At 35.5% G+C, this 14,586-nt stretch overlaps 1 protein-coding gene across 2 annotated transcripts in view; it reads right to left on the reverse strand.

The window, feature by feature from the left end:
- AKAP9 (A-kinase anchoring protein 9) overlaps nucleotides 1–14,586 on the reverse strand; it is a 169,940-nt gene that overhangs the window by 139,242 nt on the left and 16,112 nt on the right. For both annotated transcript variants that reach the window (XM_032761106.2, XM_032761105.2), the window contains exon 2: nucleotides 259–516. In XM_032761106.2, the coding sequence (XP_032616997.1) occupies nucleotides 259–516 (258 nt within the window). The remainder of the gene's footprint in view (nucleotides 1–258; nucleotides 517–14,586) is intronic.

A 14,586-nucleotide genomic window follows, 5' to 3' on the forward strand; every position in this document is an offset into this window, starting at 1 on the left:
TCATATCCATCTTTGTAACTCTGGTGCTCAATCTTTGGTGTACTGCAGTTGTTCAACATATATTAAATTAAACTCACAAAACTCCCTCTCTGAGGTGATCAAATCTTTCAGTTATGACTGTTTAGTCACCATACTACTAAAACTTTCAAGAGAACATAAAAATCATGATCAAATTGCACATAGTTGCTAATGACTGTTGTTATTACAACTACTTTCCATTGAGAACCATAATGATTAAAAATCTGGGAGAATACTTACTTCCACAGAGAAGACCTGCTCACGACTGCTTATTTCTCCACTATGTAGAGTTCTCATTATTGTAGATTCAGGAGTCACAGTTGATTCTACTCTCTGAGAACTATTTATGTACATTTCATCACACTGTGATTGATCAATATTCAAATCATGGTGTGCTGACACATCATGTTTACTGCTTGACGTTTTTCTCTTTTTTTTCTGCTTCTTGGGAGGATTCTGCCCATCCGATTGAGCTTTTCTTTGTCGAAACTGGGCAAGCTAAGAAAAAAGAAAATTACCGTTATTGTCAAAGATAATTTTTCTTTATTGCCACCAAGAAAAAAGCAGCTTTGGGAGTCTCTCTTTTAAAGATCAAACTATCACTAAATAAAAATGATAAAATAAAGAACAATTATTACAGTCTTTAATGTAACTATTGGAGTGCAAAGAAACATTTCTGAATAAACCTACTGAAATATTGAGGGGTAAGAACTGAAAATGTCACGTGTAAATAAAAGAAAATTAGCCCAGAATTAGGCAGAATAAGGGAAATCAGGCACTGTCATTCACTGCTTAGTGAGAATATAATCTCACCAAGATTTTATTTTATTTTTTGAGACAGGGTCTTACTCTGTCATCCAGGCTGGAAGGCAGTAGAACCATCACAGCTCACCTCAACTTTCTGGGCTCCACGGATCCTCCCACCTCAGCCCCCAAGTAGCTGGGACTACAGGAACATGTCATCCCACCTGGCTAATTTAATTCTTGTATTTTTTTTGTACAGACAGGTTTTTGTCATGTTGCCCAGGCTGGTCTTCAACTCCTAGGCTCAAGCAATCTGCCTGCCTCAGCCTCCCCAAAATACTGGGATTACAGACGTGAGCCAGGGTGCTGGCCAAGCTCTGGATTTTAGATTATATGAAAACACACACATATAAACATGCACACACAGAGCACTAAATGAATTTGCTTTCTGGAATTTCTGTGTCTTCTATCACTATATACTAAAAAGATTTAGTTCATGCAAAAAGATTTAGCTATATAAAGTGGTCACTGCAGCCTTATTTATAATGGGAAAAAAACTGGAAATAAATATCAAACAGCAGTGCTTTCCAGCCCTTAATCATTTACATATCATCATCAGGATTTTTGTCCTATCTTAGAGCCACCTTTATGTATCATTTACTTAACATGTTTTAACCAATGTAGTTTTCTTATTTAAATTTATTTTAAGAACAGAGGCTTCCATTAGGTTGGTACAAAAACTGCAATTGCTTTTGCACCAACCTAATAGCTCCAAAATGGTGGCATAGAAGGAAGCTGCCTTCACTTCCCCTCACAGAAAACCAAAAGCAAATACACACAGCCTAGATTATTATTGGCAATATCCCAGAACTCAAATATGAGGAAGAAACAGTATTCAAGACCACAGAGAAGTGAAAAAAACTCTGAGCAGAAGTTAAAAGAATTAGACTTTGATTTTCATGATTCCCATTCTCCTAATCTGCCCATCACCAAACATGGAAAATATTCCCCTGACTCATGGTTTCTACACTGGAAAAAGTGAGATCAAGGTGGACAACCAGCTTCCCCATCAACTTGGGCTCCTTGACAGGAGATCTGTCCCTGGCTCAACCCATGGGAAGTACTGGGAATATCTGAAGGGAGAAATATTCCTAACAGCCAGAGACCAAGTGGGAAGGCGAGACTACCATTCCTAGCCCTGAAAAACCCTGCTTTGTAACTTGGCCAAAGGAGACGCCAAATCAGACTGGCTGTTCAGCAGCATCACACTGTAAGAGGTTCATGCCACAGGTCCTCTGGGCATGAGCCCCTAGCCAGACTATGGGCCTTTGGGACCCTACCCATCAAGGATGGATAACACTGATTGTCTACTAGAACCGAGGCAAACTGGGGCTAAAGACATCATATACATTATATTATGTAGTACTGAAACAGAGGCAGTGACATAGTGCAAAAAAAAAAAAAAAAAGGCAAAACATGAAAGCCTCTCTAAGCAAACACATTCAGTAAAAGCTAAAACAAGCCAGACAGAGAAGACTAGAATAAATAACAAAATCTTCACTTTAAAAATATAGACGTATATCCACAAGAAACAACAGCAAGTGGGAAACCTTGACTTAGTCAAATGGACAAAGCAAAGAACCAGTGAATGACTCTAACAAGACAGAAATATGTGAACTCTGAACAAGAATTCAAAATAGCAGTTTAAAGGAAACAGTGATCTCCATTACACAGAAAAACAATTCAGAAATTTATTAGAAAAATTTTACAAAGATTAAAATTTTTTTATAAATCAAACAGAAATTTTGGAACTGAGAAAGATTTGCTGAACAGAAAGAATCATTAGAGGCTCTCAACAGGAGAATGGATCAAACAGAAAAAAAAATCAGTGAGCTCAAAGACAGGCTATTTAAAAATACACAGAGGAGAAACAGAAAGAATGAAAAGGAACAAAGATCACCTACAAGATACAGAAAATTACCTCGAAAGATCAAATCTAAGAATTATCAGTGTTCAAAAGGGAGTTCTAGTCTTCACTGTCTGGCTTGTTTTTTTACTGAATGTGTTCACTTAGAGATTCTCTGCAATTTATGTATTGTTTTTGTATCTTTTTTTTTGTACCATGTCACTGCCTGTTTTTCAGCACTACATAATATAATGCCTAACTATAATGCAAGGGGGTAGAAATCTTATTCAAGAAATAATAAAAACTTTCTAAAACTTGAGAAAGAGATAAAATATCCAGGTATAGGAACGTTAGAGAACAAAGCAGATTTGACCCAAAAAAGATTACTCCAAAACATGTAATAATCAAACTCTCAATGGTCAAGGACAAAGAGAGGATCCTAAGAGTGGCAAAAGAAAAGAAGCAAACAATGTATAAAAGAGCTACAATTCGTCCGGCAACAGACTTCTCAACAGATACCATACAGGTCATACAGGAGGAAGAAACCATATAGGAGGATGTGGGATAACATGTTCAAAGTGCTGAAGGAAAAAAACAGCCACCCAAGGATACTGTATCTAGCAAAGCTATCCTTCAAATACAAAGAAGAGGAATAAAGTCTTTCACAGACAAACAAAAGCTGAGAGAATTCACTAACACAGACCTGTCTGACAAGAAAAGCTAAAGAGAGTTCTTCAACCTGAAAGAAAAAAACACTAATGTGAAAAAACAAAACATGTAAAGGTATACAACCCACTAGTAAAATTAAGTACGTGGACAAACCCACAATACTCTAATACTGTAATTGTGGTGTAGTGCCCACTCATAACTCTAGGATGAAGTCCAAAAGACAAACCTACCAAAAACAATAGCTACAGCATTCTATTAAGAAATAGGCAATATAAAAACATGTAAATTGAGACAAAATAGTCAAAATGTGGAGGGAATGGAGTTAGAGTATAGAGGGTTTTTTTTTTCTTTTGTTTCCATTCTTTTCTTTGTGATCTAAAGTAAGTTGTCATCTCATTAAAATAACTGCTTGAACCTATGTCTTTTTAAGTCTCATGGTAACAATGCCAAAAACTATAATATATTCACTACAAATAAAAAATCAACAAATTCAAACATAATACCAGAAAAAAAATCACTTAACTTCAAAGAAAGACAGTAAGAAAGGAAGAAGAGAGGAATTACAAAACAACCAGAAAACAAGCAACAAAATAGCGCTAGTAATTCCTCACTTAATAATACTGAATGTAAATACACTCAGTTCTTCAATTAAAATGGCGCGAGTGGCTGAATGAATACAGAAGTAAGACCCAACCATAAGCTAACCACAAAAAACCCACTTCGCCTATTAAGAACACGCACAGACTGGAAGTAAAGGGGTGGAAAAGGATATTCCATGCAACTGGACACCAAAAAAGAACAGGAGTAGCTATACTTATATCAGATAAAACAGGCTACCAGTCAAGACTATAAAAAGAGACAAAGAAGGTCATTATATAATGATAAAGGTGTCAATTTAGCAAACGGAGTCCCAAGTATAAAAAGCAAGTATTAGCAGATCTAAAGGGAGAGATAGACTGCAATACAGTAATATAGGGAACTTAAATACCCCAATCCCAGTATTGGACAGATCATCCAAAGAGAAAATTAAAGAAAACATCAGAATTAAACTACACACTACGCCAAATAGGCCAAACTGACATTTACAGCACATTTCACCCAACTCCTGAAGAGTATTCTTTTCATCAGTATATGGAACATTCTCCAGAATAGACCATATATTAGGTCATAAAACAAGTCTCAACAAATTCAAAAGGCAGAAATCATATCAAGTATCGTTTCTGACCATAATGGAATAAAACTAAAAATCAGTCACAAGAAGAACCTCAGAAAACACAAAAAAATAATAATTAAGCATGCTCCTGCTGGGCATGGTGGCTCATGTCTGTAATCCCAGCACTTTGAGTGGCTGAGGTGGGGTGATTGCTTGAGCCCAGGAGTTCAAAACCAACCTGGGCAACAAGATTTCACTTTGTTGCCCAGGTTGGTCTCAAACCTACAAAAATTCAAAACATTGGCTAGGCATGGTGTCCCACGCCTGTGGTCCCAGCTACTTGAGAGGCTGGGGCAGGAGGATCGCTTGAGCCCAGGAGGTCGAGGCTACAATGAACCATGTTCACACCACTGCACTCCAGCCTGGGCAACAGAGAAAGGCCCTGTCTCAAAAAACAAAACAAACAAAAAACCCACATAATCCTGCAGGACAAATGGGTCAACGATGAAATTAAAAGAGAAAATTTTAAATTTCTTGAAAGAAACGAAAATGGAAATACAACATACCAAAATCTATGTGATAAAGCAAAAGCAGTACTGAGAGGGAAGTTTATACCAATAAAACAATATGAGAAAGACTTCAAATCAACAACCAAACAATGCACTGCAAGGAACTAGAAAACCAAGGACAAACCAAACCCAAAATTAGTAGAAGAAAAGAAATAACAAAAATCAGAGCAGATACAAATGAAATTGAGGCCAAAACAGTCAATACAGAAGTCAATGAAACAAAAAGTTGCTTTTCTGAAAACATAAACAAAATCAACAAACCTTTAGCTATACTAAGTTTCATAAAAGGAGAAAGGTCAAATAAAATCAGAAATGAAAAAGAAGATATAAAAACTGAGACCACAGAAATATAAAAATCATTACAGACTATTATGAACAACTATATGCTAACAAATTCAAAAACCTAGAAGAAAAAGATAAATAAATTCCTGGACACATAGAACCTACCAAAATTAAACCATGAAGAAATAGAAAACCTCAACAAACCAATAATGAAATCAAAGCCTTAATAAAAAGTCTCTCATCAAGCTGGGAGTGGTGGCTCACACCTGTAATCTCAGCACTTTCAGAGACTGAAGCAAGCGGATTGCTTGAGCTTAAGCTCAGGAGTTTGAGATCAGCCTGGGCAACATGGCAAAATCTCATCTCTACCAAAATACAAAAAATTAGCCAGGCATAGTGGCACATGCCTGTGGTCCCAGCTACTAGGGAGGCTGACATGGGAAGACGGCTTGAGCCCAGGAGGCAGAGGTTGCAGTGACCTATGAACACACCACTGCACTCCAGCCTAGGCAACAGAATGAGACCCAATCACACACAGACACAAAAAGTCCCCCATCAAAGCAAAGCCCAGGACTTGATGGCTTCACTTCTGAATTCTACCAAACATTTAAAGAAAGAATAACAATTCTACTCAAAGTCTTCAAAAAACTGAAGAGAAAGGAGTACTTCCAAACTCATTCTATGAAACCAACATTACCCTGATACCAAAACCAGACAAGGACAACAAAAAAAGAAAACTACAGGCCAATATCACTGATGAACATAGATGCAAAAATCCTCAACAAAATAGTAGCAAACTGAATTCAACAACACATTAAAAAGATCATTCACCATGATGAAGCGGGATTCATCCCAAAGACACAAGGATAGTTAAACATGTGCAACTCAATAAATATGATACATCACATTGAAAGAATCAAGAACAAAACCCTATGACCATTTCAATTAATGCTGAAAAAACGTTTAATAAAATTCAACATCCCTTTAGGATAGAAACCCTCAACAAACTGGATACAGAAGAAGCATACCTCAAAATAATAAAGGCCATATATGGCAAACCCACAGCTAATATCACACTGAATAGCAAAAAATTAAAAGCCTTTCCTCTCAGTCTGGAACAAGACAAGGAGGTCCACTTTCATGCAACATAATATTGGAAGTCCTGGCCACAGCAGCTAAGCAAGAGAAAAAAAATAAAAGATAACCAAATTGGACAGGAAAAGGTCAATTTAGCCTTATGTGCATACAATATGATCTTATACTTAGAAAAACCTAAAGACTCCACCAAAAACTGTTAGAACTGATAAAAAAAATTCAGTAAAATAGCAGGATACACAATCAACATACAAAAATCAGTAGCAATTATATATACCAACAGCAAACAATCTGAAAAAGAAATCAAGAAAGTAATCACATTTACTATAGCTACAAAGAATATAAAATACCCAGAAATCAATTTAACTAAAGAAGTGAAAAATCTATACAAGGAAAACTATAAAAGAGTGATGAAAGAAATGGAACAGGACATTAAAAATGGAAAGAAATCCATGTTTGTGGATTAGAAGAATATTGTAAAAATGATACTACCCAAAGCAATTTACAGATTCAATACAATCCCTATTGAAATACCAATGCCATTATTCACAGAAATAGAAAAAACAATCTTAAAATTTTGACAGAACCACAAAAGATAACAAACAGCCAAAGCAAAAAGAACAAAGCTGGAAACATCACACTACCTGACTTCAAAATATACTACAAAGCCATACAAACAAATCAGCATGGTCTTGGCATAAAAACAGACACACAGACCAATGGAACGAAACAGAGAACCCAGATATAAATTCACACATTTACAGTCAACCCATTTTCTACAAAGGTGCCAAGAGTACACAACATCCACAGAGAAAATAAACATCAGAGTTAAACTACACACTAAATAGGCTAAATTGATATTTACAAAATATTTCATCCAACTGCTGAAGAATACACATTCTTTTCCTCAGCACATGGAACATTCTCCAGAATAGACCATATATTCTGAGAAAAGGACAATCTCTTCAATAAATGATGCTGGGAAAACTGGATAACCATATGTAGAAGAATGAAACTACATAAGTATCTCTTACCATATACAAAAAAAAAAAACATATCAAAATGGATAAAAAAATCTAAGACCTGAAACTACGAAAAGAAAACAGTAGAGAAATACTCTAGGACATTGGTCTGGGGAAAGTTTTTTTGGTCTAAGATCTCAAAAGCAGAGACAACCGAAGCAAAAACAGACAAATGGAACCAGGCTAAAACGTTTCAGAAGAGTGTGGTGGCTCACACCTGTAAGCACAGCACCATGGGAGGCCGAGGCAGGAGGATCACTTGAGCCTGAAAGTTTGAGACTGGCCTGGATAACATAGTGAGACATAGATCTATCTCTACACAAAATAAATATTTAAAAAATGTTTTTAAAGCTAAAAAGTTTCTGTACAGCAAAGGAAACAATCAATAAAGTGAAGAGACAACCCACAAAATGGGAGAAAATAGCTACAAACTTATTCATCTGACAGGGAGTTAACAACAACCAGAATATATAAGAGGTTCAAACAGCTGGACAGCAAAAGAGCAAATAATCTGATTAAAACATGGGCAAAATATCTGAACAGACATTTCTCAAAAGAATACATACAAATGGTCCACAAGTATATGAAACAATGCTCAATGTTACTAATCATCAGAGAATTGCAAATCAAAACCACCATGATATATTATCTCACTGAAGTTAAACTGACTTTTATCAAAAATACAGGGAATAACAGATGCTAGGGAGGATGTGGAGAGAGAAGAACCCTTGTATACTGTTAATAGAAATGTAAATCAGCACAGCCACTATGGAAAACTGTATGGAGGATTTCTAAAATGCTAAAAATAGAACTACCACAGGATCCAGCAATTCCCCTACTGGGTATATATTCAAAAGAAAAGAAATCAATATATAAAGGAGATATCTGCATTCCCATTTTTTTTGTAGTACTATTTACAATAGCTTAAATATCCAATTAGCTTAAGTGCCCATCAATTGATAAACGGATAAAGAAAATGTGGTATGTACACAATGGAATATTATTCAGCCATAAAAAAGAACAAATTGTCATCTGCAGCATCATGGACACAACTGGAGGGCATTATGTTAAGTGAAATAAGCTAAGCACAGAAAGACAAATATCACATGTTCTCATTCATATATGGGAGCTGAAAAAGTAGATGAAAATAGTGAGTACATTGGTGGTTACCAGAGACTGGGAAGAGTAGGAGGGTGGAGAAGATGAAGAGGAGCTGACAATGGGTACAAAGAACAGTTTAACAGAAGAAATAAAACCTAGTGTTTGATAGATTGGTAGGGTGACTATAGTTTACAAAAAACTACTAAATATTTCAAAATAGCTAGAATAAAATAATTTGAATATTTCTAAAAAATATTTGAATATTTCACTACTTAAAGGTAACGGACATCCCAATTACACTGATTTGATCTTTACAAACTATGTGAGTGCATTAAATTATCACATGTATTCCCAAAACATATACATTACATATCAATATAAATTTTAAAGTAAATTTATTTTAAAAGGAGACTTTCTATCCCTGGCACAAATTAAAAGTCAGTATCACTGTCATTTCTTTTTTAGAAAAGTAAACAAAAATAAATACAATGAAAAATTATTAAAATTTGTTAGATTTTGTTGAAGGGTATGAGAGAAATAGGCAAGTGTTAAAAGGGTGTTAAAGATATACGAGTATCAAACAGACTCTTGGCTATCACAAGCAGATGAACTAAAAGAAAACTGGCAAACATAATAACTTTCTTACAATACTATCTAATGTTTAGATTTAGGGGGTACAAATCCAGTTTTGTTACATCGATATATTACATAGTGGTGAAGTCTGGGTTTTTAGGGTAGGCATTACCCAAATAGTGTACATTGTACCCATTTATCCAATGTTTTTAATACTGGATCAGGATAGACCTAAAATATCACCACCTAACATCAGAAGTATGTATTACATGCTTTAGGCAACATTAGGTTAGCTATGATGACGCCATATTAAAATATTTATGTAAAACATTATTGCTAACAAAGATGTTCATGACACAGTAGTAGGTATATTACTGCTGTATAACCTATTTTTATGAAAAAATATGTACACCTCTTTTAACAGAGAAGGCAGGACTCGAACTCACATCCTTCAACAATTATATCTAGCTTGAATTTTAATAATATTGTATTGTAGGCATAAAGAAACTCTGGAAGAATATAACCGATAACTTTGGTGTGTCTCTGGACTTGAGATTACAGGTATTTTTCCTTTTGCTGATGTGAAATTTCCTTTTGCTGTGCAATAGATTTTCTAATTTTTCTAAGAAGCAACTATTAGCCACCTATTCCTAAATTGAATTTGAGCTCTTTGGTCATTCTGAGAGGAGAGAAACCAAAGAATAAGAAAAGATGTAAGCTTTTTTGTGCTTTAAAAAAAGGAAATATACTACTAATATTAATATAACTATTAATTAGACCAATTACAACAATGATCAGAAAATTTATCATAAAAATAAAGCAATTTTTAATGATGCTCATATTACTATCAAAATATGTGACAAATGGCCAGGCGCGGTGGCTCACGCCTGTAATCTCAGCACTTTGGGAGGCTGAGGCAGGCGGATCACAAGGTCAGGAGTTCAAGACCATCCTGCCTAACACGGTGAAACCCCGTCTCTACTAAAAATAGAAAAAAATTAGCCGGGCATGGTGGCGGGCACCTGTAGTCCCAGCTACTCAGGAGGCTGAGGTAGCAGAATGGCGTGAATCCGGGAGGCGGGGCTTGCAGTGAGCCGAGATCGTGCCACTGCACTCTAGCCTGGGCGACAGAGCAAGACACCGTCTCAAAAAAAATATACATATATGTGTGTGTGTGTGTGTGTGTGTGTGACAAATATGTTATCTACAGAATAACACACAACATATTTTATACTTATTTTGTCTGCTGTGGATGAAGGAAAGTATATGTACTATTTACTTAATAAAGACATCTAATTTATAAATCAGAAATAGGTAATCACTAGCCTAGTAGGATATAAAAATAGATTATATTTAAATTTTTTCCCAGTTATTCAGCAACTACACAGTTATTCCACCTCATGTCTCCTTGAGGAACAGGTGCAAGACCAGTTGCCTCTATTTGTACATTAAGCAACTGGAATGCACTCAAACTACTTTGGAGGATAGCAAATTCATTCTTAAAAATAAACCAACTGGAATACTGCTAAATATATTATCTGTAAATGGAATCAGAATTCTAGGTGCATTGTTTAAAAAGAAAAGATCCCTCAGAGAGGATGCAAAACCAAAAGAAATTAATAGCATTCTTGATATTTATGCTCAACTTCAGAAACTTAAAATTCCGCATTGTCTGCATTAGAAAATACATTTAGACAGCAAAATATATCAGGGAAAAGATGAAAATTTGGTTTGAGATTCCAACTGTAATTAGGGTATACATAATTTATATTTAATATTTATTCAGATGTGCAAACACATAATAAGAAAAACTAAAACTCTGCATCATAAAAAGTTTGATTAAAAATCTGAGACAATAATATTCACTACTAAATGAACCCAAATTGAAAAGATAATAGATAGATATGGAATAAAAATAGGAATTTTTCTATTATGGTGCTTAGAATGAATTACTTTTAAGGACATTAAATTACCATGGCATTGTTTTACACCTATGTTACTGATTATATGAAGTCATATTATTTTTCAGATTAACCAGAAGGTAAGTTCAATGAGGGTTAAGGGCTTTTCTTTTGTTCTCTGCTATATATACAAAGCCTAAAATAATATTCAGAGTAAAAAAAGATAATTTATCTTTTACAGAAAAGTCACCACCAAGCAATGATTTCAAGCACCACTTCATAGGACTTGAGAACCAAAACAGTCTAACGGGCATATTTAATTCTACTACATTAAAAACTCATGGTTTCAAAATTAACAAATTTCTAGTTACTTATTAAATGAATTAAAACACCAAAAATTATAATCTCCCTCCTCCACCAAAAGACAAAAAGCAAAACAAAATTTAAATTCTCAGGAAAATAATATCTACAATAACTTTTTAGCAAGAGTTCTGTTTGGTAAAAATGTGAGAGAGGGAACAAGATAATATACATCCAATTTCTTATATTAATAGATATTTAAGCTATTTACCTTCAATCTGAAAAATGGCAAGCTAGCAGATAAGGAAAAAATTCTACTCAATTAGGTAATCATCTTATACTGAAATGATGCACTTTAAATTTCTGAGAAAACATTTATTCTAAAACATGGTGAAAATTCAGACTACAGCCATCTGTGTTTGTTATTTGGAAGCCAATTATAAAAATGTTAACATATGTAGTCACAGAAATAGTTGCAGGATTTACTGGAAAGATATTATGTCCATATATAATTGCCTTTCAAAACTGGTTCAGATCTCAAGCAAATGTCTTATCCTGACCAGACAATGAATAAATGACTTAATACAAATAACTTATTCCTTAAACTCAAGATTTTTTTTTTTTTTTTTTTTTTTTTTTGAGACAGAGTCTCACTCTGTTGCCCAGGCTGGAGTGCAGTGGCGCGATCTCGGCTCACTGCAAGCTCTGCCTCCCCGGTTCACACCATTCTCCTGCCTCAGCCTCCGGAGTAGCTGGGACTACAGGCGCCCGCCACCACGCCTGGCTAATTTTTTGTATTTTTAGTAGAGATGGAGTTTCACCATGTTAGCTAGGATGGTCTCAATCTCCTGACCTCATGATCCACCCGCCTAGGCCTCCCAAAGGGCTGGGATTACAGGTGTGAGCCACCGTGCCCAGCCAAACACACTATTTTTAACTTAACAGACGATCATTCTGAATAAAACAATGCATTTCAAAATGCTGTAAAAAATATACCAAGTTTTGGCCAGGCACGGTGGCTCACACCTGTAATCCCTGCAGTTCGGGAGGCTGAGGCGGGCGGATAGCCTGAGGTCAGGAGATGGAGACCAGCCTGACCAATGTGGTGAAACCCCATCCCTACTAAAATACAAAAATTAGCCGGGTGTGGTGGTAGGCGCCTGTAATCCCAGCTACTCGGGAGGCTGAGGCAGTAAAATCCCTTGAACCTGGGAAGCGGAGGTCACAGTGAGCCGAGATGGCACCACTGCACTCCAGCCTGGGCAACAGAGTGAGACTCCAACTCAAACAAAAAAAAAAAAACAAGTTTTTATAACGTTAATTCAAAAAAATCAACTATTTGGAATCTCTTCAGTTTCTTGAGTGTTCATTGTTCATTATGTGCCAGGCACTGTGCTAGACATGTGTCAAAATATATGATCTTAACAGTAGGACCCTTTAGTCTACTATTATTTAGTAACAGTCTCTCATTTCATCAAGTTGTGAGAAATAAATGAGATAAAAGTTAATACACAATTTCACAAACTCAACAGTCCTATATATATTTAAGGAGGTGGTATGGGAACCTCCCTTGTCCTAATTTCTTCATAGAAGGCTTTCCAAAAGACATGTGGTTGTAGAGTTTTACCTGTGAAGAGAATAACCTGGCATATGTCAGGTAGTAAGTAGTTTATTTATTCAACAGATATTTATTGACTGCCCATCATGCATGCAACTTTGTGCTAAAGTAAGACATGTAGTGAGGAATAAAAGAGATATAAACCCTACTCTCATGAATTGTAATACAGGTGGGAAAAACAAATTAAATATAGATAAACACAGAAATATATCATCTCAAGTGATAAAAAGTGCTTTGAAGAAAAAGGTACTAGGAGAGCCTCACACAGAAAAGATTTAATTTAAATGGGGTTGTGTGGGGAGAAGTCAGGAAATGTTGAAAGAATGTGGAAATCAAGATTTAAAGATGAATATGGGTTATCTGCCGAAGATCATAAGCAGTAAGCAGCAAAATAAAATGGAACAACAGTATCTGACTCAAAATCCAACTTTCCATTATACCATTTGCTTTCCATGCATTCTCATCTTGCTTTTCATTCATCTGTCATTATGAAACAAATATACTCGAGAGAATGGTACAAAATATTACTTAAATGTGTTACCTAGTTTCTCCAGTATTCAAAAATAGCGGTAAATAGAGCTGTTTTTTGTTTTTGCTGTAGAAAAGTTAAGAAATACCAATTAATTCTAATTATGATGACTATATATACTTGTCAATGCTGCCTTTAAATGTTTTTAGTATTCCTTAATGAATGATAAGAATGCTAATACAAACAACTACAACAAAACTCCAGTAGCCTAACAAGGGAAATAAAAAGATTATAACAATTGTCCCAAAGACCATTTGTAAATGAAGCTGAAGTAAGGCAACTGAAAGTAAAGAGGACAAAGGCAACATTTTAAGGATGCTCTAAAATATTATTAAATATCACAAAGATACAAACTGTTGGAAAATAACAGTGCCAAACAGGCCTGAGGGAATCAGGAATGGAAAAGACCACAGGACTTTACAGTATTGAGCGACCAGTCCAGTTCTACTTATAGCCTATAATCTCATTTAATTTTTTTTTAAATAAAGGTTTTGGACCACCATCATGTCTAAAAAGAAAACAAATTTTTCAGCTTAAGGAACCATCTTAATGTTGCATATTTTAACACAATTTCACTGCCTGCCACATAGTAGACACAATGTTTATTTGTTGGAAAATAATGTTTCAAAAAGAATATGTGCTTTGGGAAGCTAAAGTGGGAAGATCACTTGAGGCCAGGAGTTTGAGGCCAGCCAGAACAGCGTAACAAGTTCCATCTCTTAAAAAGGTATTTTTTTTTTTAAATTAGAAAGGAGTGGTGGCCCACACCTGTGGTCCCAGCTACTTGAAAGGCTGAGGTGGAAGGACTGACTGCTTGAGCCCAGGAGCGAGGCTGCAGTGAGCTAGGATCACATCACTGCACTCCACTCCAGCCTGGGCAACAGAGTGAGACCCTATCTCAAAAATAGTAGTAATAATAAAATTAAAATTATTTTAAAAACCAAGGTGATATATCAGGTCCATGGTTACACTATTGCACAACTATGCAATGTAATAACATGTAGCTGTCAAAAATAATGTTTTCAAGTCAGTGTGGTGGCTCATGCCTGTAATCCTAGCACTTTGAGAGGCTGAGGCGGGCATACTGCTTAAGCCCAGGAATTCGA

The sequence above is a fragment of the Hylobates moloch genome, unplaced genomic scaffold (assembly GCF_009828535.3).
Source record: "Hylobates moloch isolate HMO894 unplaced genomic scaffold, HMol_V3 SCAFFOLD_1, whole genome shotgun sequence".
Lineage (NCBI taxonomy): Eukaryota > Metazoa > Chordata > Mammalia > Primates > Hylobatidae > Hylobates > Hylobates moloch.